The sequence below is a fragment of the Mytilus edulis genome, chromosome 12 (genome assembly GCF_963676685.1).
Source record: "Mytilus edulis chromosome 12, xbMytEdul2.2, whole genome shotgun sequence".
In the NCBI taxonomy this organism is placed as follows: Eukaryota; Metazoa; Mollusca; class Bivalvia; order Mytilida; family Mytilidae; genus Mytilus; species Mytilus edulis.
Window position 1 is genome coordinate 36,643,098 of NC_092355.1, and position 27,851 is coordinate 36,670,948.

The window sequence follows — 27,851 nt, forward strand, 5'->3', positions numbered from 1 at the left end:
ACTACTGGACCAAATTAAACCAAACTTGGCCACAATCATCATTGGGGTATCTAGTTTTAAAAATTGTGTCCGGTGACCCGGCCAACAAACCAAGATGGCCACCATGGCTAAAAATAGAACATAGGGGTAAAATGCAGTTTTTGGCTTATCACTCAAAAACCAGAGCATTTAGAGCAAATCTGACATGTGGTAAAATTGTTTATCAGGTCAAGATCTATCTGCAACAACAAAAGAAAGAAAGTTTTTAAAGACCTCAGCTGGATATACAATCCTTGCACAATCAACTGAATTTTGCAGAAATCATTAATAGGATAGATTGCCCTTATATGATAATTTTTTATTACCTTTTTGGGTTTTTTTTGGCAAAAAGGGGGGGGGGGTGCACAACATCAAAACTACTTCACAAATTTCTCATTTCTTTGCATTTCTTGTTAGATAAATTTTACAAAAATTCTCCCCTGAAACAACTGTCGAATTTAAACACACTTGGTTTAAATCACCACTAGGATATCCAGGGACCACTGTGTATGATGATCCTGCCTGCCCACATGGCTGAAATAAAACATAGGTTTCAAACGCACCTTTTAGTATTATATCTCTGAAACTAAACGACAGTACAACAGTTGCATTTATCATGCAACAATTGTAAATAAAAATATCAGGTGAGCGACACAGGGTCCTTGGACCCTCTAGTTTAAGTGTTACAGTACCCTTGACCATTCTTCCAAAACTGCCTTCAGCACTCTTTAACTTGCGTTTTGCTCATCCAAATTTTATGAAATTTTACCTAATATTTTGGAATCAAAACATACAAATGCAGTTCAAATATCAGTTTGTATTGGCAGTGAGTAATTTTAAACTGTTCTAGAGTTATACCTTGGAAAATTGTAACTGTTTTTGTTTTGTTTCTGCATTCTTACTCAACTAAAGTTTGCCTTGTCCAAAGTTTAAGAAACTCGTACACTAATCTATACTGAGATTGTATGCTTTGAGCATGAGCATTTTTGTCCGACAACACATTATTGCATACTTTTTTTATTAAGATTTAAAAGCTGTTTGTCTGAAAAATGTCCAATCAAATAATCTTTGATCAATTAAATCTTGACAGTATTTTCGGTTAAGTATGTTGCTAATTTTACTTCTTATCTTTTATGATGAATAGCAATTTAAGTTATCTAAGGCCAAAAACAAATATATGCAAATAGGGCATCTTGAACTTTGTTTTTTTTGGTTGTACACCAAATGCATGTTCTTCACACCAGACATTAATGACACTAGAAAGTAAGTAAAAAAGAAAGGCTGTATGCTTACTGTGTTGTTAATAGACTGTGTTTGGTCTTGGTTTCACCCATTTTGGTTTTCCTTTCTCATACGTTTTTACTTTGGTCATTGGCAGTTTTATTACATTCTTTTCAAATTTATCTACACATCTTATCCATGTTTCATCAACTGTTTCTATTGCAGAAATCAGAGAAGAGCTACGAAAATGATGGAGAAAAGGGCCCTGGTTCCTTGACTCTGGCTGTGTGATACTGTCATGGAAGATAACATCAGAACCCGCCAAGTGCCACCAAACATTTTCCCCGTGTTCCAAGAAATCAGCAATTCTTTCCATGTGCGATTGAAACAGCATAAAACTGTCCTTAAAAGTTTGATAATGTAGAATTGTGTCAGGCTGTTTTGGCAGGAGGCTTGCTTGTCTTGTAATGGTGGAATCCTGGTGGACAAATGAATTAACCCTATTTGAGGTGTTTTGCTGAGCCATGAATCGAATAACCGCATTATCAACTATCCAGCCTGGTTTTCTGTTAGATGTTCCTGCTGAAATCCTTCTAAGATCACCAAAAGATCGTTCTTCCTGCTCTGTTAGTACTGGTTTTGTATTTATAATGCGGTATAATTCGGCCAAATGAATGAAAGTGAGCGCCATAAAATTTTCTGTTTGTCATTTTAACTGGATTACCAATAACTTTTTTACATAGAGTTCCAAATAAAATGTTTGGCTGTAGAGCCTAAGCAGTTGTTTTGGAGACCTCTGTTCATAGCCACTGTAGGCAATATTGATGATTTCAACTAAAGATGTGATCAGTTGTACAAATTCACCAGGCAATTTTCCTTCATTTTTTTTAATCAGAGTGAATTTTGCTAACTTAACTGCGAACAACCTTGCATCAGATCCTTTTATCTGGTTACGATCACCAATGGTGTCTTTAGAAAAGGTTTCATACTCGGTTTTGATTTTTTTATCTTCAATGTGTGATGGTAGTTCCTCAATAAGATTTTTGACCATACCAGCTATGTCATGAAGAGGTTCGCAACCAAAAACCTCATATTTTTCCAAATTTTTACTTTTTAGGCTGGAGAGATGATTTTCAATTGACAGTGCCGGTGGTCTAGCGATTCCTGACAAAGTCTCTTGCAGCATGTCTTTCATTTCCATTCTGTTCATATTTCACGTGTTGATTTGGCGTATTTCCAGTTCATATTCCAGATTTTGCTTAAGCATATTTTGAAAAGGGTTTAGATTGCCTTTTTCCAACTCCTTCCAGGCTCCCCCCTGAACAACTATTTTTCTCCTGTCCTCCAGAGATTTTGTTCTTTCTTTAAAACAAGACATTACATTTATTTGGTCTTTTATTTCAATGCCACTAATACATGCATAATTTCCCCCTCGCTGCTGGCCAGCTTCAAATTGGCGGGCAGGGTTATCGCCAGAAAAAATCCTTAGTTTTACATTCAGGTCAATTCCATTTAGTGTGATAGGACTTAGATTTTCAATATCCTCACATCTTGTTGTAACATACGTAATTTGTTCTTTGTCGGTACTTGCTGCAAAAAACGGAAAGTCAATTTAGTTTGTAGTATTGCTAAAATATCATTTTAAATTTATACATATTTTTGTATCTGCACTATTCCATGGTTAAAATTGTAAATGTATGACTTGACATTGTTTTCTGTCAGTCTCATTATAAAGGAGATAACTGTATTCATGTATTGTATTTTAAGCTCCGAAAACATCAATTGGTGATTTGATGGTCACAAATACCTGTATAATGGCTCTGCTAATGCCTTAATAAATACACTTAATTTGCTACCATTTAATCCCCAATTGATGCTGTCCGAGCTTAACATACAATACAGTTATCTTCTATTTGTAAATTTTGTTTCTATTTTGTATTATCTTTTGAAAAAAAAATCTCTTTAATCTTTTTGAGGGGATTGAGGTTTAACATTTGTTTATTGCTTCAAAATTGCTGGTTATTAAAGTATTGGTTGATAAATAGATTGTCTGTTGCTCAATATTCAGTAGCAAATAGTTCATGCATGTTCAGGACCAGAACATTATTATCAAGTGGCAAATATTTCATGCATGTTTAGGACAGAAATAATAAAGGATAGTCGCCCTCAAAGTTCAGGGATGATTGATAATGTTTAAGAGATGATAAATTTTCTATATCCATGGGAGTATTAGACATAGTGTAGTATATATTTTGATAATTGTTTTGTTTATAATAATGTTACAGATGTGGTTTGATCATGTTTTCCATTTGTATAGTGTTTAGATCTTGTGTGTTTGTAACCTGTCCGTTGTTTCATTTGGAACTTGCATAAATTGCTATAAAGTATTGTATTGCTCATTTTTGAAGGCTGTATGTTGATGTGACCGTAAGGTTGCTAAGATCTGTCCATTTTTTTATTTATTCTGTGTCAACATGGTCAATGATATATACTGTAGATTTACTATCTTTTATTCTAGTCCTATTTTGAGTATGTTTATATACTTGCTATCTAATTGTGCATATGTATTGCCAAACTATTTAAAAAAATTAAGATTTTTTTTTAAATTAATATTTATTTAGTTAGTTAAAAAATATTGCTTTCAGTGAACGATGGATATTTTTTTATTTTTTGAACTTTTTTGTTGATGTGATTTTTTGTTGTTGTGATGATTGATTTATTTTAGACTTCATTGACAAATATAAGTTGATTAAGTCTTTTAATCACAGTAAAGACATTTTTTGTACAAGCCTGAATGTGTATTAGGTATCAAAATATAGGGAAGAATACTATTGTGGTTGAACTATTTGAAGTTAAAAAGTAAAGGGTATTTTTTTTTTTTCTTGACTCTTTAACTTTAACTATTTATTTCAATGTTTCAATGATTTTTTCTCAAAAAGCAAGACATATAGCGATCCTACATTCCTTCATCATCGTCCACAAATATTCACTCTGTGGTTAAAAGTTTTGAAATTTTATTTAAGACATTGTAAACATAGAAACTTCTTATAATCTTTATAGCAATGATGAACATGCATACATTTTATAATCTACTGTTTAACTGTAGAACATGAAAAAATATTTAAAAAAACTAACTAAATAACAAAAATAAGTACAGAAAAAAAATTGACACAAGAAAAAAAACAACAGTAACCATTATTTAGAAGTATTGATTGAAAATATTTTGCAAGTGTGTGGTACATCAACAGAACTTCAGTATATATATATAAATATACTTTATTAAACAAGAATTTGGTTTAGATTTATTAGTTTGGAGTGGTCTATGTGGGGCCACTAGGCTGTCTGCCCACTTTGCACCAGCAACTTGTATATAATGCCTAGGGAGGGAATCGAACCCTCATACATAGACCACACACATTTTCCAATAGGATATATATATATATATATATATATCAATTAAAAAACTATCTGCTGATACAAGTGAACACCTTCATATTCGTTTCCATATATCAACATGAATGAAAGATGAAAAAAGGTAGGTTACAGCATAAATAATTTTAACCAACCCCTCCCCCTTTTTCCTTTTTTCACTGAAACCTAGTCATTTGTGGTAGTACTATCCTGTAGTGATTTACAAATTATGTTAAATACTTTTATAAGAGATAATTCGCACTAAAATATTGCGTTTTTATTTAAAAAAAAAAAACAAGCCGTAGATGAAGATTCTTATTTTAATGTTGAAATTCCCGCACTCGCAACGTTGGAATGTTGACACACGATTGCCTCCCTTTCCAAGTCACCAAAACGTTTGTTATTAATGGACGACCTTCAAAACAATTTATGGAAAAGTAAACAAACGAGTAGAACAAGTTATAAACGTTAACATTTATATAAAGTTATTTCACAAGAATTGTAGGAAAAAATTCAAGAATTAGAAAATTACTGATCGCAGATGTAAAATGTACGTGAAATAGATCAACGAAGCATAATTTATGGTAAAGGTCACAACAACGGACGAGTATTTTTGATTATATTTTTTTTTTAAAACATGAAATTATTTTTCAGGAAGCGATCAGCAATAAATGTGTAGTATATAGTGGCATAGTTTTCAGTGTGGGAACTTGTTCTACGGGCTAGATTAACCAGGGAATAAGACATATCATAAAATCACGTGACACCAGGTGTGAAATCGTAAAATATTACCTGCTACTCTAATAAATCATACCCCGATCTAAGAAGGTCACAAATTATTTTTATTTTCTTTCAAAATGAAAATGAGACAAAAAGGGGGGTGGTTTAATTTTTTTTTATGAAAAACTACATTAAACTACCTGCGTTGTCTACATGCAGTCGATAGTCAGTGATGGCCTTGTGTAGGTTAAGTGTTCTAAACTAGGCATTTAGAACAAAAAAGTTGTGCAGTTTACCATGTGTATTACAGAAGAAACGATTTTTGAATATTGATATTTATAATAACTAATAATAAAGTTCTTCACATAAATATTTGTCTAAACTTGATATTTTTTTATCAAAAATCTTTACGTAGCATTATTAAATCTTTATCAAGACTCAAATCATCATCATTGGCGAACACATAATTCATTTGAAAAGATCTTCCCGAATCGGCTGGACATACACACAAATATTTGCCACTGGTTTTTACTCAAACAACGATTCAATCATAAATGCATTACTAAAAAAAGTGTGATAAATATTGTGTTGTTTTTCTAGTATCTCAGATCCTTAAATATTTAAAAAAAAAAACATTACCCCCGCCCTTGCCAAATACTCCTTAGAGAATAAATACCATTTGAAACAAACAGAAAAGATAGAAATGTACTGATCCTTAACATCTCAATCCCTTTTCTTCGTCTGTAAGAAAGCTACGAAGGCCTACGTGTTCTAATGCGAAATCGTAATGAAGCAACCACTTAACTTCAAAATGGGGGGAATTGTTTTTTTCTAAGTCAGAATTCGGTTATGGTGGCATTGTATCATTATCGCTATCCGTATTTTCATTTCTCGCCGCTATTGATGTAAATATATGTTTGATCCCTTCCGGAGGATCTTAAGCCATTTTATGCATCCATATAGTCTGACGCGGTTTGTACATGTTTGTAGTTAGCGCCGTCTGTTCGTCAATGGTGTCATATATATTAGATATATTGGCATTGTTGATACTCGTTTATATGCTTTTTCAAAGGGTCGTTCCATTTTATTGGGAGGTCTTCGTCGTCTACGCCAGCATATATATGTAAGTATCACAACTACAGAAACAATATCATTAACAGCACCGATAACCAGTGCTATGAATACGTCATTTGATGTTTCACCTTTTGATAAATCACATACATGAGTTGGCTATATTTAACATGAAAATCATATCATTATACGTATCTAGGAATATGGTACGCTAAACTTTGTTTGCTTAACAAAGGCTATTGTTTTAGTTTGTATCATACTTGTATTACTTTAGTTTTGGATTGCACGTTTAAGGTCGGGTAGTGTGCGTTTTTAAGAGTTTGTTTTATGTTTTCAATGTTTAATTTTTCTGTTTTCAAAGTGATTGTCTTTCTGTTGTCCTACATACATTTTTTTATGACTGATATTTGAGATTATCAGGCATTGCGTCTCAAAAAGAGAAAATAACATTTCATTACCCCATTTTCATAAAAAAAAAAAATCCAAATCACAAAATACTGAACTCCGATCTATAAAAATTTAACTCAAAAAAGGAAATCGAATGAACAAAACTGTCATATTCTTGACTTGATACAGGCATTTTGTGAAAAAATGACGGATTAAACCTGGTTTTAAAGCAAACTGGTTCTCATCAATTAAGATGTAAAAGCAAATGCTTGGAAGTAATTTTATACCTGCATAAAACACAGAAAATTATCAAATTGTATGGTGTAACAATGCGACAAACTTACTTTTTTTTATCACAGAATGTGTAAACGTGTTATAAGATGCATTGCATGGTACCTGCAATCCTGTACACTTTCTGTTAATGTTAGGATATATAAACTGCAGTTTCACCCCAATTCCTTATTAAATAATTAACAAATTGTTTCGTCGGCTAAAATATATTGTTTTCATGATAATGTTTTATTCCTTCTTATATTCATCGATCATGCATGTATGATACGATGTAGTTTTATTTGGTAGAAAATCAGAATAAAAAAGACACATGTGTTTATTTTACATGCAATACTTTTATTTAAGTTATCCATTGTTTTAGAATAGATTATTAAAAACAACTCAATAATTCAATATCTACAGCATCAAACAATTTATACATTCAATTTAGTTACATAACAAATAAACATCAATTATCTTAGCTTTTATAACCGTCACATGCATACATTTACATATTAATCATACACAATTGTTTTATTAAAATATAAAAGACATATAACATGCACTAATTTAAATACTATATAGTATACATATGCATGAGGACTAATCTAAAAGCAACATAAAAACTAAAGCACAATTATCACAAATTATAAAAAAAGTTAATCAAACAATCACAAAAAAAATCAGCATTAATAGGTTTTAAAGCTGTAACATTAATAATAAATTAAAATCTAAGCTTATGCATCGTAATGGCACGAGTTACCATTCCATGAGTTATTTAGACTCTTGAATTGGGTAAAAGTTGTTTCAGTTGTACATAAACATTATAACTAAAATAGTATGAATACAAATGTATATATGACATTTCGTTTAATGTTAATATCTAAACGAAACAAATATACAACTGACAGCAATATCAAGTTTAAGGTACTGTGGATTCATTTATTTTCGATGATATCAATTTTCGTGGATTCATAAAAACTTATATGTTTGTTGATATTTAATTTCGCGGTTTCGCAGAAGTATGCATACGCGCTTATGGAAAATGTGTTATTCGTTGAACGTTTAATTTCGTGGATTACCTGTACCCACCAAATCCACGAAGATGTGTATCCAACTAATAATAATTAATCCACATTATCTTAAATAGATTGACAAAATCAAACGTTATCAACTAACAGAACAAATAAAAAACAATTATTATATTCAACATACAATTAAAAAGTAACATTTACTAAAAGATAAGTTTGTTGTCATTTGAATCATACTTTCCTCATCAGTTTTTTCGCACTATTTCAAAACAGCATTGGAACCATTTTGATTATATTTTTGAGAAAGATTGCACATTTTCGTTGACTCATTTAGACCACTCCGATATAGGGCATGCGTCTGCAATACATTAACATACTCGTTTAATAAAATTATATTATGATGAAAATGGTTGATTTTTTTTCTGTGTAGTCATACTAAAAAATGTAAAATAAAATCACACATTTGCGTTTTTTTATATTGTTTAAACATATTAAATAAAGCACTTTTATAAACGTTTAGCAAATACTTCAGGAAAGTATTGTGCAATGTGAAAGATTGTTAAAACGTATTACTCAACAAAACAATATGAACACTGTATACTGGCTTCATTTGATAGCGGAAAAAAATGCCAACGGATGTACAAAAACATTGTAGTTCTTTTCTGAATGCTATCTTGAAGATGAAATTACTCTTCTTTATATTTGATATCGTTTAATAAGGTATTCACTGATCCTCATTAAAACATTGGTTCAAACAAATGTCAACAGATATATTTTTACAACGAATGAAATATGATAATATAATCCTGTTTTTTATGCAAAATCTTGGCTTTATATATTAAAAGACTATAGTACCTACCTACTGCAAATCTCGCACTCAATGTAGTCCTTACTGTAAAAAAAGAAACATTATAACAAGAATGTCTTACAAGGTGAAGGAGGGACAAAAGATACCATAGAGTCAAACTCGTAGATAGAAAATACACTGACAACGCCATGGCTAAAAATAAAAAAGTCAACCAGACAAGTAATAGTACAGAAGACACAACATAGAAAAACATAACACATAATTCTCCAAGTGATATCAACCATTTGTTTTTGCCTTGTGAAACTAATCCTTGTAGGGATGATCTAAATATTTAAAATATTATCTTATTAGAAGTGACCTGTAAAACATTACGTTTTGTAATAGTGTGTGCACCATATATTTACTTTACCTCTCTCATGAAGATACTTTTTTGTTATTAATTTTAAGGATAATATTAAATCATGATCATATTCATCTTACTATGCAGAAAACGCAATTTGACCTGGTGATAACTACGGTCTGTTGTTTGTGCTTTTGTTTTTCAAAATGTTTGATCTTATTCACAAAAATGACACACAAATGAGAAAACAAATCAGCTCTTTAACTTTATATTAGCATGGATGATATTTTGATGGATCAATCGTTTGTATTGCCTTGATAGAACAACCAAATACATTTTTGTGTTAAGTAGAGACAATTGAGTAATATACTTTACACAAAAAATAGTTGTTGCTTTAAGGTATGCTTGACAAGGCAGGTTTTCATGCTGCTTCAACTATGGTGTCAATTTTCTGTTCATTTTGCTCATGGTCAACGGCGATTATGTAAATAATAATGATTGTACTATTTAACGTGGGAAATAAATTCTACATATAACAGCTATTTTTTTTTTTTAAATTTCATTGCAACTAAATACTAAATAAAATATGTTAAATTGCTAGTCACACACTGAAAGAGAAAATTGGTACATTAGTTCTACACATTCTTGATGAATTCTATAATTGTGTGTTTTGCCATGAAATGAATTGCAAAACGGATTTTTTAAATTATTGACATTAATACAGTTTATCAGTGTTTTATCTTCTTATTAATACGTTATGCTTGTTTGTAATAAAAAATTCCAAAACGTCTTTATTGAACTTCAAACTTGAACATTTGAAATAAAAGAAATATGATGTTTTGATGAAGCAATCAATTGTGTTGGCTGGAATTATTGATTAGAACAGCAACATATATGTCGTGTGAAGCAAACTCATAATCGACCAATGACATAAAACATCACGATTTTCGGTCTCAAAGTTTTGCTTGAAAAAAACATGTGGCATGCTTCAAATATGGTTATAGTTTTCACTTCGTTTTGCTCTTTGTCAATGGTCAATGAGTAAATAATAATGATTGTAATCTTTAAAAAGGAATGTTTTTCTATTGAAGAGTTATTCAGTGTATTGCATTTCAGTTTTAATTATAAATACGTCTCTAATTAAACTTGAACTTGATACTTACACACTGACAAAAGAGTTGTTACAATAATGTTTCATTAAACTATTTTTGATAATTTTATAAATGTCAATGACATAAACTGCAAAATGGAAATTTGATTTTTTACATTAAATCTGTATAGAATAGTTAATCAGATTCGTCCGTCTTTAATGAACTTCAAACAATTTATTATTCAATTTAAGAAATTATGATGCATTAATGAATCAATTATTTGTGTTGGCTTGAATTGACGTTTGGAAGAGCAACATGTGTGTCATGGAATTAAATATCACCATCAACCAAAGACGTTAAACAGCATAATTATTTTTCTTTTATATACTTGAGATGACATGTGTTAATCTTCAAATAAGGTGTCCATTTTCTGTTCGTTTTGATGGTGGGCAACGGCCAATGAATCAATAAAAAAAATTGTTACATCACCACTGAAGAATTTTAAAAGTTTGTGTATTGCCACATGTGCCATGTCATAATTTTTAAAATAGATATTTAACCTATGAAATTAAAGCTATATAAAACAGTTTATCAGATTTGAATTTTTAAGTGTATAAGTTATGCGTGTTAGTTATACAGATTCCAAGATTTATATAATGAACAGCAAGCATTTTATATTTGCAATAACATGATTATGATGACTTGATGAAGCCATAATTTGGATTGGCATGAATTGACCACTGAAACAGTAACACGTGTTGTGTGGAGAAACACCATACTCAACCAATGATGGTCTGATGTATGCTGGAAAAAGATATGTGTTATGCTTCAAATATGTCGTTAAAATTCAATTCGTTTTACTCATGGTTAACGGTCAATGAGTAAATAAGAAAGCTTTTGATCTTTAATGGGGAATTTATTTCTGTTTTAACCTATACAATATGACAGGTATTGCCTTCCAAATACAAATTAACATTATAGTCATATTATACAGTTCATCGAAATTATTTTTTCTTTTGAAATATGGTGTATTGATGGATCAGTATTTTGAGTTGTCTTTAGGGCTTGAGCAGCAACCTACATGTATATGTCATATTTTATAAATGTGTAACAATAGTTTTTTTCACCACCATTGAAATATTTTATGATTGTGTGTTTTGTAATGTCTTGAATTGCAAAATGGGTATTATTTTTTTTTCATTAAAGCTATATAGAATACTTGATCAGAATTGAATCTTCCATTGAAAAAGTTACGCTTGTTTGAATTAAACATTCCGATATGTCTGTAATGAACTACAAATAAATTATATATTATGCAATTATCGGAATTAAGTTTTTTTTTAAATAGAAATGTTGATGTGTGATCAGGATTAAGAAATGTCAAATACAGTTTAGGTTAAGAAACGTACCGTATTCCGGTATGAAATTGTACTATGTAGAACTGCTATTATCTAGGACGTTTGTAATTAATACAACTAACTTTTAAAAAAAATGTCTTTAAATGTCTTTAAGCTATTTCTATGAGCTTTACAAACTTTGTTTTGATGAAGCAGTCATTGATGTTGCTTTGAAGACTTAAACAGCAACATATATGTAAAGAAATATATATTAAGCTATATAAAGCTTGACAAGACTGGATTTATTCTTCAAATATTGTGTCAGTTATTTGTTTATTGTCCTCGTGGTCATCGGCCAATGAGAAAATAATGGTTATTGCAATATTTTAAAGGGAAAACAATTTCTTGTTCTAACAGCTATTACGTGTATTGCTTTGCAGTTTGAATTATAAATACTTCTCTAATCGAACTTGAACTTGTTACTTACGTACTGAAAAAAAGGAATGTATAATTTTTATGTAATGCCATGTAATGAATTTCAAAATCGGTATTTATTTATTTTTCCATTAAAGCTATATAGAATAATTGTTTAGAATTGAATCGTCCATTGAATAAGTTACGCTTGTTTCCAGTAAAGATTTCGATATGTCTGTAATGAACTTCAAACAATTATTTATTATGTAATTATCAAAATTAAGTTTTCTTTTGAAATAGTAATGTTGATTTGTGATCAGGATTAAGAAGTGTCTTTAAAAATGTCTATAAGCTATTTCTGTGAGCTTTACACAATGTGGTATTTTGATGAAGCAGTTATTGATGTGGCTTTGAAGACTAAAACAGCAGCATACATGTATGTGTTTAGTAGAGAAAATCATTATTAAGCTATAGACTGCAGATATCAAGTTGATGTTTTTAAGTAAGCTTGACAAGACTGGTTTTATGCTTCAAATATGGTGTCAGTTATTTTCTTATTGTCCTCGTGGTCATCAGCAAATGAGTAAATAATAGTTATTGTAATATTTGAAAAGGAAAATCATTTCTTACTCTAACGGCTATTACGTGTATTGCATTGCAGTTTGAATTATAAATACTTCTCTAATCAAACTTGAACTTGTTACTTACAAACTGAAAAACAAAACAAATGTTACATTAGTCTTTTTCAGCATCATTGATTATTTTATATTTTTTATGTATTGCTATGTGGTGAATTTCAAAATGGATATAATTTATTTTTCCATTCAAGCTATATAGAATAATTGATCAGAATAGAAACGTCCATTGAATAAGTTACGCTTGTTTGCAGTAAAGATTGCGATATGTCTCTAATGACCTTCAAACAATCTATATATTATGCAATTATCGGAATTAAGTTTTCTTTCAAAATAGTAATGTTGATGTGTGATCAGTATTATGAAATGACTTTAAATGTCTTCAAGCTATTTCTATGAGCTTTACAAAATGAGGTGTTTTGATGAAGCAGTCGTTGATGTTGCGTTAAAGACTTAAACAGCAACATGCCTGTATGTGTAAAGTAGAGAAAATCTATATTAAGCTATATACTGCAATTATCAAGTTGGTGTTCTTATGTAAGTTTGCCAAGACTGGTTTTATGCTTCCAATATTGTGTCAGTTATTTATTTATTTTGCTCGTGGTCAACGGCCAATGAGTAAATGATAGTTATTGTAATATTTGAAAGGGAAAACAATTTCTTGTTCTAACAGCTATTGCGTGTTTTGTATTGCAGTTTGAATTATAAATACTTCTCTAATCAAACTTGACCTTGCTACTTACTCACTGAAAACAAAATGAATATTACATTAGTCTTTTTCAGCATCATTGATAATTTTATAATTTTTATATGCTGCCATGTTATGAATTGCAAAATGGGTATTTAATTTTTGACATTGAGGTATATAGCACAGTTTATCAGAATGGTATATTCTATTGAATAAGTTATTCATGTTTGTTATAAAGATTTCGATATGTCTATAATGAACTTCAAACAAATCATATATGCAATGAAAGAAATTTAATGTTCTGATGTAAGCTTGACAAGACTGGTTTTATGCTTCAAATATGGTATCAGTTATTTGTTTATTTTGCTCGTGGTCAATGGTCAATGAGTAAATAATAGTTATTGTAATATTTGAAAGGGAAAACGATGTCTTGTTCTAACAGCTATTACGTGTATTGCATTGCAGTTTTAATTATAAATACTTCTCTAATCAAACTTGAACTTGCTACTTACTCACTGAACACAAAATGAATATTACATTAGTCTTTTTCAGCATCATTGATAATTTCATAATTTTTATATGCTACCATGTTATGAATTTCAAAATGGGTATTTAATTTTTGACATTGAGGTATATAGCACAGTTTATCAGAATGGTATATTCTATTAAATAAGTTTTTCATGTTTGTTATAAAGATTTCGATATGTCTATAATGAACTTCATCATATCATATATGCAATCAAAGAAATTTGATGTTCTGATGAAGTAATCATTTGTGTTGGCTTGGATTTCCGGCTGGAACAACAACATATATATGTCGTGTTTAGACGAATAATAATCAACCGATAACGATAAACATAATAATTTCTGCTGTTATGTCTGCTTGACAAAGACATAAGATGCGATTGTTTACATATGGCGTCAATTTTGAGTTCGATATGCTCCTGGTCAATGGCTGATGAGTCAATAAGAAACCCTGAGATCTGTATAGGATAATTTATTTCTGTATTTAAATGTATGCAATGTTAAAGGTATTTTCAGTAATAACATTATAGCCATATTATACTGGTTGTCAGAATGAAATTTTCTTTTGAAAAGTCGATGTGATATAAGGATTACGATATGGTTTTAATAAAAGTCAAGCTTTTTCATTATATTGGAACAACATGGTGTCTTGATAAAGCAGTCATTTGTGTTTTCTAGACGGCTTGAATAGCAACATACATGTATGTGTCAATTGGAGAAAAAACATATTGAGATATATACTATTAGTATCATAGTTGCTGCTTTTATGTAAGCTTGACATATGGTGTAAATTATTTGTTCATTTTGCTCGTGTGCAACGGCTGATGATTTAATAAGTAGAATTGTAGTTCTTCATTTGTAAATTTTTCGATTTTTAACCGAACATATAATTTAAGATATTGCATTGCAGTTGATATAACAAATACTTGCTACTTAAAATCTGAATAAAAATGTAACACTAACATTTTATTATTGTTGATTTAATGATTTATTTCGTTTTGCTCGAAGTCAACGGCCGACGAGTAAATAATAACGGTTGTAGTAATTTCAAAACCTAACTGCTATTCAGTGTATACTAATAATTCAACCTCCCCTTATTCTTTTTAGAAATAAACCGGTTGATATTTATTTAGAAATAAATGCAGACAAGTCAATAATGATGTCATTGTGTATGGTGCCAAAACTGTGCAAGAATTGACAGACTTGACATTAACACATGTATGTAGAGCAGCATTTGTTAAAAATTGTAACTTTCATGAAAATAATCTAAGTCCTCTAAACATTGATCGACTTTCATTTTGTTTTTAAATGTAAACGTCCTTAGTGTATGAAGGAATTGTATATATCGGTAAAAACAGGTGTCTCTACATGTATATCTATAAAATGCAAAGACCTACTACAAGTTATGCGACTTTTCCTTTTTCTTCTGGTCTAAAGCAGTTAACAAATGCATAATGTTGTAACAAATCAAAAGCATAACAACATGAAAATTAACGGCGGCAATGAACTTTTTAACTATTAAGATACACAGGTAAATGTGAGACTCAAAAAAAAAAGACACACCTGTTTCGGATTTTGTTTTCAGAAAAATGGAGTTTACCTTTATATTCGTATATGCAAGTAGAAATATAAATGCTTACGTGTCTCTCAATGGTATAATTTCTTCACGCCTTAAACGATAAATTATACAATTAATTGATTTCTATTTAAACCTGAACAGGATTTAACTTATTCAGGTAAACAATTTTGAAAATCTGTAAAATACTATAATTCTGATCATCGTGCTTTTTTTTTTGTTTTTTTGTTTTTTCTTTACTTCTGTCTTTATACTTATTAAATAATATGAATAGACATACGTTTTTGTCTGTAGCGAAAAATAAATAAAACATAACCCAAAAACAAGTTTAACCCCGCCCCTTTTTAGCGCCTGTCCCAAGTCAGGAGCCTCTGGCCTTTGTTAGTCTTGTATGATTTTTAATTTCAATTTCTTGTGTATAATTCGGAGTTTAGTATGAGCTCATTATAACTGAACTAGTATAGATACTTGTTTAGGGGCCTGCTGAAGGACGTCCCCGGGTGCGGGGGTTTCTCGAGGCATTAAAGACATATTGGTGACCTGCCGCTGTTGTCTATTCTATGGTCGGGCTGTTGTCTCTTTGACACATTCCCCATTTCCATTCCCAATTTTATACTACAATCAATTATGTCTGAGAGATTGCAAAATAAAACATAATTAACATTCTATAAATTGTTCATGTCAGACTCACTTTTCATTTAACAATCTTTCAGAAAGCTTAGGCTGTATTTAAAATTGAATGCTTCTTTTTGTAACTTTATTGGGGTGTAAAAGCGTTGACCGAAGAACATTTTGTTTCGCCCTTTATTCTAAATGATCAGTTTTATTGTGTTATGCAATTGCTTAAGGAATAACACGTGATGAACAGTTAGCCAATCAGAATAACGTATTATAATGAAATATACATCTAACGTAATTATTTACTCTTAAATACTTGAAGAGGAATATATTCGAAATTTATCCAAAAAAAAATTAGGCCAATACGTCTATTGTCTACTTTGCAGTTAGTTTATAATTCCATGTTTATTCATTTAGGTGCGGATATTCCGACATGTTTCTCAGATTGTATGTAAATTACCATGAAGAAACGGCTGCATCAGGTAATGCCATAGAAGATTGACAATTACACTAAAAACAATTAAAAATTTGCATTTTCTGAGACCAAGACGTTTCCTCGATTTTCTGTCTTAGAAATTTAGAATCAGCACCTTGTCATTGCAACTTTTTTGAAAGATTTTCAATTATCACAACGTCGATACTGAATTCGGTGTAGCAATTATGATGATTAAAGTATACAACGTCCACGTAATCTGTATTTCAAAATAATTAAATTGCATGTATCTTTTTATATTACGTTATTTTGATTGGCTCACAGCAATGTCGAAGCCTTCTGAAGTTGACATTCATTCACAATTTAATTTAACATTCATGATGACACTAGGTCCCACAGGTAAATTTAAAAAAAAACTTGATAGGAGTCGTGTTTTCATGATCCTAGCTAAAAAGATGTATTAATTTAAGTTTTAAATGCTTCTTTTTTGTAATTTCATTGGGTTGTAAAAGCGTGACCGTGCGCACATTTTTAGAATGAAGCGCGGAAAATCTACTTCGGTCAACAAATTTACGCTCCAAATTATTTACAAAAACAAGCATTCCATTCTGAAATTTAATTATTTTTTAAACAGTGCAGCATTTCAAATCTTCATATATATGTTACTTATATACCTTTACCAATTCTCCTTGTACATGAATAAATTGAATGTTTATTTTGTTCTTATTTTAGCAATTCTAAGTGTTCAATTCATTTCTTCTACAATCATACATTCTAAGTAGCATTGCTATTTATATATAATTTAATAAGTATTCATAACCAATAGTTAATCAATGTAATGTACAATATCTAGTTAACTAGATAGTGAAGATGGATGACTGAATAAAAGAATGTAATTGGTTGTGTGCCTTGTAATGAATAATTGACATAGACACTTTTTTTTTTAATTTCTACTCCTTCCGATTCTACAATAATTTTAAAAAGACATGTTCACCATAACCCATAGCTGACACCAAAGACAAGAAAACAAATATACAAGATATTTTTTAAAAGGTGCAACGTATGATATAAGTATTATAAGCGAATAAGGAACGAATAAGTAACAGGGTATCAACCGGGTTCTAAATTTGGTGAATACGCGCTAATATGGTTATTTCACTCCTAAAAACCTATAACTAACACCAGAGAAAAGAAAGAAATTGATTAAAAAAAATAAAAGGTGCAACTTACTATACACGTAGTCTAAGCATATAAGGAACGAATGAGTAACAGGGTATCCGTCGATCGCTGGAAAATGTCCTTAGCGCTATTGAGGTTATTTCACCTCTTAGAACTAATAGCAAACACCATAGAGAAGAATACAATTGAGGATTCTTTTTTTTAAAGGTGCAACATATAATACACGTATTATAAGAAATAAGAAACAAGTAAGTAACAGGGTATCAGTCGATCGCTGAAAAGATTTTATACGCGCTAATAGGGTTATTTAACTTCTTAGAACCAATAGCAAACACCATAGACAAGAATACAATTGAGAATGTTTTTTAAAGGTGCAACGTATGATACACGTATTATTAGCGATTTAGAAACAAATAAGTAGCAGGGTATCAGTCGATCACTGAAAAGGGTCCATACGCGCTAATATGGTAATTTACCCTCTGAGATCCAATAGCAAACACCATAGACAAGAATACAGTTGAGGATATTTGTTTGAAGGTCCAACGTATAATTCACGGATTATAAGCGAATAAGGAACGAATACATAACAGAGCATCAGTCGAGCGCTGAAACAAGTATTGTATCGCCTAAGGATTATTTCATCTCTAAGACCATAGCTATAACCAATTTTAAGTCAACTGATTGGGCGGAGCTTACGTTTAAATTAGCACAAGGACAGTCTATTTGAACATGTGTCTGATAAGTATGATATCCGTAAAAATAATAATTGATTTTTAATCACCTATCAGTGTAACAAAACGGATATACATTTGAACTGAGTGTATGATATAGGACGAAAAACTGAATACTTCATTGATGAGTTTATCCCGACACACCTTTTTTAGATCGACTGGTCTAAAATAAGCAAACCGGTTAAACCCCGTCAAGTCAAGTGAAATTAATCATGTAATAACACCAGAGACAAGATTAAAATTGAAAATACGGTTTTTAAATATGCAATATATAACACGTGATACAAGCAAATAAGGAACACTTATTGAAAAGGCACCCAGTCGGGCATTGCAACGGGTACATTCGTTATTACAGTGTCATATAATCTCTTGAAACCAAGAACTTTTACCAATGATAAGGCAGTAACGTACAAAAAGAAGGACACATACTGAATTCGAATACGCAATGAACACGGGATAGGCAAAAATTAGGAAACAAATAAGTAATAAGGAACATGTAGGGAATATGTAATGAATAAGCAAAAAAAAAGAAGAAGAAACAAATAAGGAAAAAGAAATATTAACGAATAAATAAGGAATAAGTAACGAATGAATAATGAATAAGTAACGAACTTGACGAGACTGCTCCTTTCCCCTTTTTCAAAAGAAAATAAAAAAAGACTGACGTGCATCTTTTTTTTCTGTGTGGTGGCTTATACTAGGTATATTTTAAAGTAGTGTTAACTACAATATTTCACTAGGAAAAACATTTCTAGAGTGGTAAAATAAAACGTAAATATCAATCTTTCAGAACAGTTTACACATCAATCTTTTCTTGGATGAATACACAGTTTTAAACTCATTAAAACTCTGCAGTTAAACCGCCTTAAAACCGGTTGAAAAGTTCAAAATACAAACCAGAAATTGTCTTGAAAAACGCATATACAAAAGCAGATGCGTTGTGTATGCCAATAAGACAACTATCCAAATGACACAGAAATGAACAGCTATTGGTTATCGAAACGACATTGAACAACGACCAAATACATGCTGCATAGTCAGCTATAAAATGTCCCGACATCACAAATGCATCAAATGTAAGACAATTCAAACTAGTTAACTAACGGCCTAATTATTATAGAAACAAATCAACGAAAATACAATATATTACACACCTACAAAAGGTAACCACTGAATGACAGGCTCCTGACTTTGGATAGGCACACACATACAAATTATGGCGATGTTAAATATGTAAGCGGAACCCAAACCCTCTTCCTTACCTGGGACAGTTGTGTTACAGTACAATTATAAAACAGAACTTTAAAAATCAGTTGGTATTAAAACTATTCTCAGTTAAACACTTGATTGATGTATTTACCTGAACAATAGTACTTCGAACAAAGGTATTTAAAAGTAAATACATATTACACTATAATACTAAGTTGTAGATTGTTCATGTTGTATTTAATGTCTAGTTCATTTCAATCATTCGTTACTTGAATGAATAGTTGTATCTTGTTATGTTGTATGTATTTATTTTGTATGATTAATAATCTAAAGGATGATCTGATTCTAAGAACTTACCCACAATTAGAACATCTGTATAAGGACCCATGGCGTTGCTCCTTTTTTTCAAGGACTGGTGCACACTTGCTATCAAAAAGATTTGATGTCTTTATGTTTTTTATAAATGTTTAAATAAATAATTCATTTTGAAATTATTTAATTCTATGTAAAAGTTCGATGTAAAATCTAGGTTTTTTTTGTAAACTGTTTGATATTAAAGATAAAAGTACAGGACAACACACTAATTTACACAACTGTTGTTGTCATTTTTCAATAAAGTATAATGAAATACGAAACTGTTATAGTTTTATAATATGTCTTATCATTTAACAGTATGCTTAAATTATATAAAATGTACAATTGGATGTTTGAAACATTCTTCAATGATGTTAACTTTAAAAAACCACTCTTTTGTAGATAATACTATTTTTCATATTAATCAATGTAAAATGATTACTTGTATTATCAATACATATACTGTTATGATTAATTGTGTTATCAATATGATCAATGTAGTGCTTATCATATGTTTTGTATAACTGACATCATTATGTCGGCCTGTTCAATACAGTTTTAGTAATATAATTTAAGAATTCTTCGACTGCTTAACAGACTGTTTATATATTCCGCCATTGTCATGTCTGGACCTTTTATACCTAACTATATGAGGTGGGTTTTGCTCATTGTTGCAGACCTACAGTGACCTATAGCTGTGTCATATGGTTTCTGATTAAGATTTGTCACATGAGCAATCATCCCGACTGTGCTCCTATAAAACATACAATAAACATAACTTTATCTATCATCAATACAAATAGTATTATGATTACCTGTGACGTGTGATGTTTTAAAATATAAAGTTGGTATAACACAAGAGTTACTACTATGACGTTTTTTTTTTTGCATTTCAAATTAATGTTTATCATAAACCTGTTCACGCGTCTATACCAAAAACTCTTAAATTATTGACATCAGGTTTTGTTTTCGAATTTTAGTCAGTGATGATCTTAGTAATATAAGGCATCTAATTTTTCAATTAGATGTTACCTTAACGTTATATCGTCTGATACGTACGGTTGATATGTATGAGCAGTGGGAGCTATCTGGCTAATTCTATTTTTTTCATTACTTGTGGATGGTGTTATTTCGTTACTTTAAGCGCTCCATTAATCGGAAAACACTATCGACTTCAGTAGTTGCCAATATAGTTTATTTTGCTTATCAAAAAGAACGTGTCTATTGAAGATCTATTTAAAAAGAGTAGGTATGTTTCAAGCTTTCAATCTTAAAATGTGGTATGTGTATTTGTCAATCATTTCTTACTATATATGAACTTTAAAAATAATTTCACTCTATATTTTAAAGTGTTGCAAGGTTTATGATTAAAACTGTATCAATTTAAAAGACATTGCATATTTTTATATTTACCTAATATTATATGTCCCTATCAGTTGTCTGATATCACCTTCAGCTACAGATTTACGACTAAAGGATATTTTGGGGAACTCTGGAAGTGAACTTATATGTAGTTTGTCAATTTCATCTTTCAGATTATTGATCTTTTGTACCAAACTTCCATCCTGTCGGGTCTTATCTAGTTCATTTCTCTTTCTGTCTAAGGTCTGTCCACCAACAAGCACGGATTTAGCATCAGACAAAATATTTATCAGTTTGTCTTTCTCCTTTTTTGATTGTTCTTTTACCAAGGCAATCATCTGAGCTACGGATTTATCAACCATGCGTTTAATCATGTTGCCTTCATCGTTGATGGTTTTTATAACAGACTCGACGGAATTATCAAACACATTCAAGCTTTCCTCAATCTTCTTTATGTTTTGATTTGCTTTAGTTGTCTTGCCACGTATTTTCGTTTCATTATCTCCACGTAGTTGAGCGATTACATCGACAATCTTGGAAAATGTATGCCCATTGTGTTTTCCTGTCACACAACTTGGGCATATCTGTGCATTACATGTGTTACAATTTAGGGTAAATTCTTCTTTGTGTTCTGTACATCTAGATTTACCTTCCGGGATCAGGTCAGACGATTTCTGGAACTGATGGTTTCTCGATAACTTCTGCCTATTATGTAGCAACTTGCAATTTTCACAATAATATTCCTCACAGTCTATGCAATATTGTAATCCAGGTGCACTTACGCAAACTTCACATGTTTTAGACGCAGCTTGAGCCATTGTGCACTCAATCAAAATCACAGTTATGACGGGTGATTATATCACATGATAGAAAATTATAAATTTAAATCAAGGACGATAACTAATGTATTTCAAAGATTGTATTTGAAAAAAGCAAACATTACATAGTATTTTATGTTAAAATAAACTAAAATGTACTATAAATACATGTTAATGATAACGGAAATTTTATATATTAAACGTTGATATGAGTGTACCAATATCATGAATATATCAGCCGTTTAGATAGTCATAGTGTGTATTACACATGATTTCACCTGTTATTAACCAAACTATGTATTTAAATGGAAATAGTGTACTCAATTACATTATATGTATTATAAGTTTAGCGTCTGCATACGTTCCATCAAAAGATGAATGAAAAAGATAAGATATTGTATCAAAAATACCAAATGATTCACAAATCGCTTTTTACATTTTATAGACAATAAATCAAATGTTACCTTTATTTACATTGTATTATTCATAACAACAATCATAGCCTTAAAAAGGTGTTCTAACCGTTTATGTTTTAATAATACAAATGTGATACATTATATACATGATATATACATGTATCTGGTGGTATAACTGAAATATATTGGTGCCTTCAGTGTGTTTATTTTCAGGAATTTAATAAATTTTCGCATACACATTCTTCAAAATCAAAATACACCGAAACAGTATATTGTTACCAAAACTTATGTCAAATCACTAAACAGATTTGTTGTAAAACAAGAATCCGCATTGTTGATCAATGGAGGAGGAGTAGTATGACTTTGATGATTCAATGGCTTAAATGAGAGCAGATTGGCACACCTGTTGTAGTTCAGGAAATTGGTGTTGATGCAGGTATTGTATATTCAACTTCCTTTTCTGGATATAATATCATCATATCCATGGACTGGCGCATGTACAAACCGTGTCGATTAGTTCTCTTTACGTATTCACTTGAAGTTTATGATATCAACAAAATTATACATACACATACGAAGATGGCACATAAGAGATATAAGGATGAATTTATTACTGCGACACACATACCATTTATGTGACCATGTATACAAACGGACAATTATATCGCAATGAGTCTGTAAAACGCCAAAACGAAATGACTTCAGCCTACCAACGCAAGGATGATCAGAAACATACTCATTTCACTATTCTTTAAAATCACATGCAAAATTCAAGATAAATTAGGGCACAGAAACGGTGTCTTAAAACACAGATCGGCACATAATACGTTGCATAACTCGTTTCTTTGGTTAGCTAACTTTTTTAAATCATGATGTGCCAAAAGGAAATTAACACCATTAGTACAAGTTTCATAAAAAAAAATGGGACTTGTTTTAGAAAAAGAAACAAAACAGTCCAATGTTATCATGTTTTTTTTCTCTCATAATAGTAAGATGTAGTATATAAAAAATAACATATGGTATGATTTGCAATGAGACAACTGTCCATAAGAGACCAAAATGACACAGACATTAACAACTATAGGTCACTGTACGGTTTTCAACAATGAACAAAGCCTATTCCGCATAGTCAGCTATTAAAGACCCAGATAAGACAATGTAAAACAATTCAAACGAGAAAACTAATGGTCTTATGTATATAAAAAAAATGAATGAAAAACAAATATGTAACACAGAAACAAACGAAAACCCCTGAATTACAGGTTCAAACGACAACCACTGAATTACAGTCTCAAACGACAACCACTGAAGAAGGTATACCTGTTATGCCACAGCCTTTACAGGCAAATGTATAAATCATGTCTGTCTCGCCTTGACCTGTATGGTATTAACAGCATCTGTGACGCCAGCAATTTTCCAATATTTTTTTTCAGATAAAGGGAAACAACATTTGGATTTAAAATAATGTTTGGTATGCAGTTGTGTATAGAATTTAATATCCAAGGAAATTTATAGGTTTTGTCAACAAAGAATCATTCTATTGACTGAGTGTTTTGAATGGACGTTCTTATTTCAATTTCAACGTTCAACTTGTGTCATTTCATTTTTCTATAGATGGTCCAGTCACTAGGGTCGTGTTCCTTTCGGGATAGTGTCCGTTTCTTATAAGCTATATAATGCATTCATTATGACATGCCTGTAATACACATTTTAATAACTGGTTTTCTTTATAATTTATCATTTTTGAATGTCCACTTTTTAAATTAACATCAACATTATTAATTTAGGTAGCCATGCTTTTATTACCAATAATGAGTTTTTCATAAACCACCGGTACAAAAGAGGGACGAAAGATACCAGAGTGACAGTCAAACTTATATATCGAAAAAAAAACTGACAACACCATGGTTAAAAATGAAAAAGACAAACAGACAAACATACGTTTAATCATACGTTTTTTGATTGAGTTAAGTCTGCCAATTGATATTTTATCGTATGTTTTTCTTTGTTGTGATGTTATGCTATTGTTTCAGAAAAAGGGAGAAGGTTTGGATCCATTAAAACGTTTAATCCCGCTGCAAATGTTTGCACCTGTCCTAAGTCAGGAATATGATGTACAGTAGTTGTCGTTTGTTTATGTAATGTATACGTGTTTCGCGTTTATCGTTTTGTTTATATAGATTAGACCGTTGGTTTTCCCGTTTGAATGGTTTTACACTAGTAATTTTGGGGCCCTTTATAGCTTGTTGTTCGGTGTGAGCTAAGGCTCCGTGTTGATGGCCGTACTTTAACCTATAATGGTTTACTTTTTAAATTGTTATTTGTATGGAGAGTTGTCTCATTGGCACTCACACCACATCTTCCTATATCTATAAACAATAGTACACATGACACACCATAGAATCGTAAAGAATATCAACACGAACTCCACCAAAACTAGACATCTGAATCATTTTATGAATACTTACCTAAAAGGTTCAGCATGAACTTCGTGTCACTTGAGTTATAATGAAAAAGTAAACTTTGTGTTAATGCAAGGATATTGTTATTAATAACAGCTCCTTTATACAATATTTAAAAAAAAATCAAAATGTGAATTAAACATGCAAGAGGAAGCATCACCAAGTAAAGGCAATCTAAATTAGAAGGTAAAAAACGACCAATTTCTAATCCTTTGTGTTGTCAGTGTGTCCGTTATGTACAAGTAGAATTATAAAACGTATGGATATTTTGAATCTTGAAAATTTTGACTTATTTCTGCCTGATTATATCGAAGCGTGATAGAATAAATACATTGATAAAAGCGAAATTATAAGTACAGTTTCAAGTCATTTCATCACTTTATCAGAATTGTTAATTTATTTGCAAAAGAAGGAAAACTTATAATATAAAGGTGGCACAACCATTTAGGGTACGCGTGCCGCATTTATTTGCATATATTTCAATAGTCATGCAATGTTGTACCTCCAATAAAAACATGCATCAACATATAAACGGTAGTGTACCAACGATTTACATGATTTCAAAATCGTTATCAAAATAATCACATGGACTATTTCAGCAAGCTTTATGATCTTGAGATTGGAAATGGGGAATGTGTCAAACAGACCTCAGCAGAAAGTCACTAATAGGTCTTCAATGCAGCGAATAATTCCCGAACCCGGAGGCGTCTTTCAGCTTGCCCCTTGCCCCTAAACAAATATATATATACTAGGTCACTGATAATGGACGTCATACTAAACTCCACATTATACACAAGAAACTAAAATTAAAAATCATATAAGACTAACAAAGGCCACAGCCTCCTGATCTCGGACAGACGCAAAATATCATTTGAATATCAGGCATAATTAGCCGTGCCATGCCAACAACTGTTTTTTTAAATAAATGTGTTTAATTCCGATGCATTTATTCATGCATGCTATGTGAAACGGCAGTCCAGCAGTATTCAAATATGTAACCAAATTTGGAAGTTGCACTAAATAAAATATAAATTGCAGTTTTCTTTCCGTTTCAAATTTGACTGCAACAAAATGTTTCGTCGGTTCAAATGACAAGGTACACTAAGGGCCGTGTTTGGCCCCCTTGTTTGTCAATTTTCTTTTCATGAAATAAATGAAATTATTTTCGGAAATAATTTGCATCTATCTGTTCTTAAGTAGCTCATGCGAATTTTAATTTTTGGTTAAGCAGAAACCTGATTTTGGGTTGCTTAAAGTGCTCTGATTACGTAAAACAAATAGCAAAATGTTGATTTTTTTACTCAAATTCTTCGTATTTAAAGGCCTCCGCAAACGTGAGCCAAAAAAAAAAGAATGGTGATAAGGATAGCATTCAACTGGAATTTTCTAATTAAAAAAAGAAAATATTGGTTCACGTTGGCGGAGGCCTTCAAATGCAAATAAAACTCACTCCCCCCAAAAAAAAATACTTCGCCGCAATAGTAATATCGGAGCGGAATCAGAGAAAGGGCAGAAAATCTCCACATTCGGCTGTCATTACCAGACACCATAAACTACTTCAAGAATATTTCTAAAAGTGAGGTTTTTAGTTTTGAGATTTTTTTTTTCATTAATCACGATTTTGTTCAACCAATTTGGCAGAACAAACAAATGGTGAAAACGTAAGCATTTGGCACACACGATGAACAGACATTTTCATTTGTTACTCCAGTTGAGTAGCGATATAAATTGAAGCGACAAAGAGTTTGAATAATTAAATAACTTTTCGTTGCAAGTAGAAAATACTCAGAATATATTAAAATTCAGCACAAAATAGCAGTCCAGTTGCAGACAACATTGCCGAGAAATTCACTACCGCCGAAACTTTTTTCATTAACCGGAGATTTTTCTTATGAGTTAACGTGAAATGTAAACACTTTTTGCAAGTAAAAAAATTGTAAAATTCCCAGATGACTTCGTTTACAAATAAAATAAACGGAGAAAAATAGCAAATAGCAAAATGTGTCCTGTTAAGCCTCATTTATTAGGTGGACAACATAGTGGGTAGGGTCTATAACGTGGAACTGGAAAAAGCGGAAGCAAAAATGGGTGTATTATAACTAATATGTCTGGAATTGCTAACGCTAAATTGGTAAATATAAACTGATTTTGAAAGCTTATATAAGAGTCTATAAAATAAAATTAAAATGAAATATATTTAAATATTCTTCCTTACCGAAAAGTTGACCGGAAGTCTTTCTTATCGTGACTCTGGCAACAAAATGTTGAATATTAAAAATAAGTTTCATGAAAAAGCAGACAACGCGATAAGAAGCAGTACTTTGGTATTTAAAGACTATTTATAGGCAAATCATATGATATGAAGAAAATATAAACATTATATGAAAATTGTAAAAAAAAAGTTGACTGGAAGTCCCCCTTGTATATAAATGATGAAGTGAAACTTTCATTTTTTAACTAAAATTCACAAAAAAATAAAAAGCCCGGTCGAAATCAAGAACATGATTCTGAAAGACAAATTAATCGCATATGATATGATATAAGAAAAAAGGTATATCAAACAAAAATGGCAAAAACCTTGACTTGTAACCTATTTTGTGTATACATAAAGAAGTCAGAAAGCCTAATTTCGATGTCCAGATATCTATGTCAGATGACGATTTTGTTAATCTCACTGGACAAAGCAAACAACAATTTGATGTTGTCGCCACATAAGTTACTAACTT

The 27,851-nt window shown here is 30.9% G+C and overlaps 2 protein-coding genes across 5 annotated transcripts in view; both read right to left on the reverse strand.

Moving 5' to 3' along the window:
* Nucleotides 1–22,293, reverse strand: part of LOC139498380 (E3 ubiquitin-protein ligase TRIM71-like) — a 134,235-nt gene extending 111,942 nt beyond the window's left edge. Inside the window, exons 1-3 of one of the 2 annotated variants that reach the window (XM_071286769.1) lie at nt 21,481–22,293; nt 20,071–20,139; nt 15,577–15,637 (exon numbers count right to left, since the gene is read on the reverse strand). In XM_071286769.1, coding sequence (XP_071142870.1) covers nt 15,604–15,637; nt 20,071–20,139; nt 21,481–22,247 — 870 coding nt within the window. In that variant the 5' untranslated portion in view covers nt 22,248–22,293 and the 3' untranslated portion in view covers nt 15,577–15,603. Of the gene's footprint in view, nt 1–15,576; nt 15,638–20,070; nt 20,140–21,480 lie in introns of those variants that run through there. The other variant, XM_071286771.1, reaches the window with a different exon arrangement.
* The window catches only part of LOC139498378 (aquaporin AQPAn.G-like), a 337,743-nt gene that overhangs the window by 150,955 nt on the left and 158,937 nt on the right, over nt 1–27,851 (reverse strand). The window lies entirely within an intron of this gene.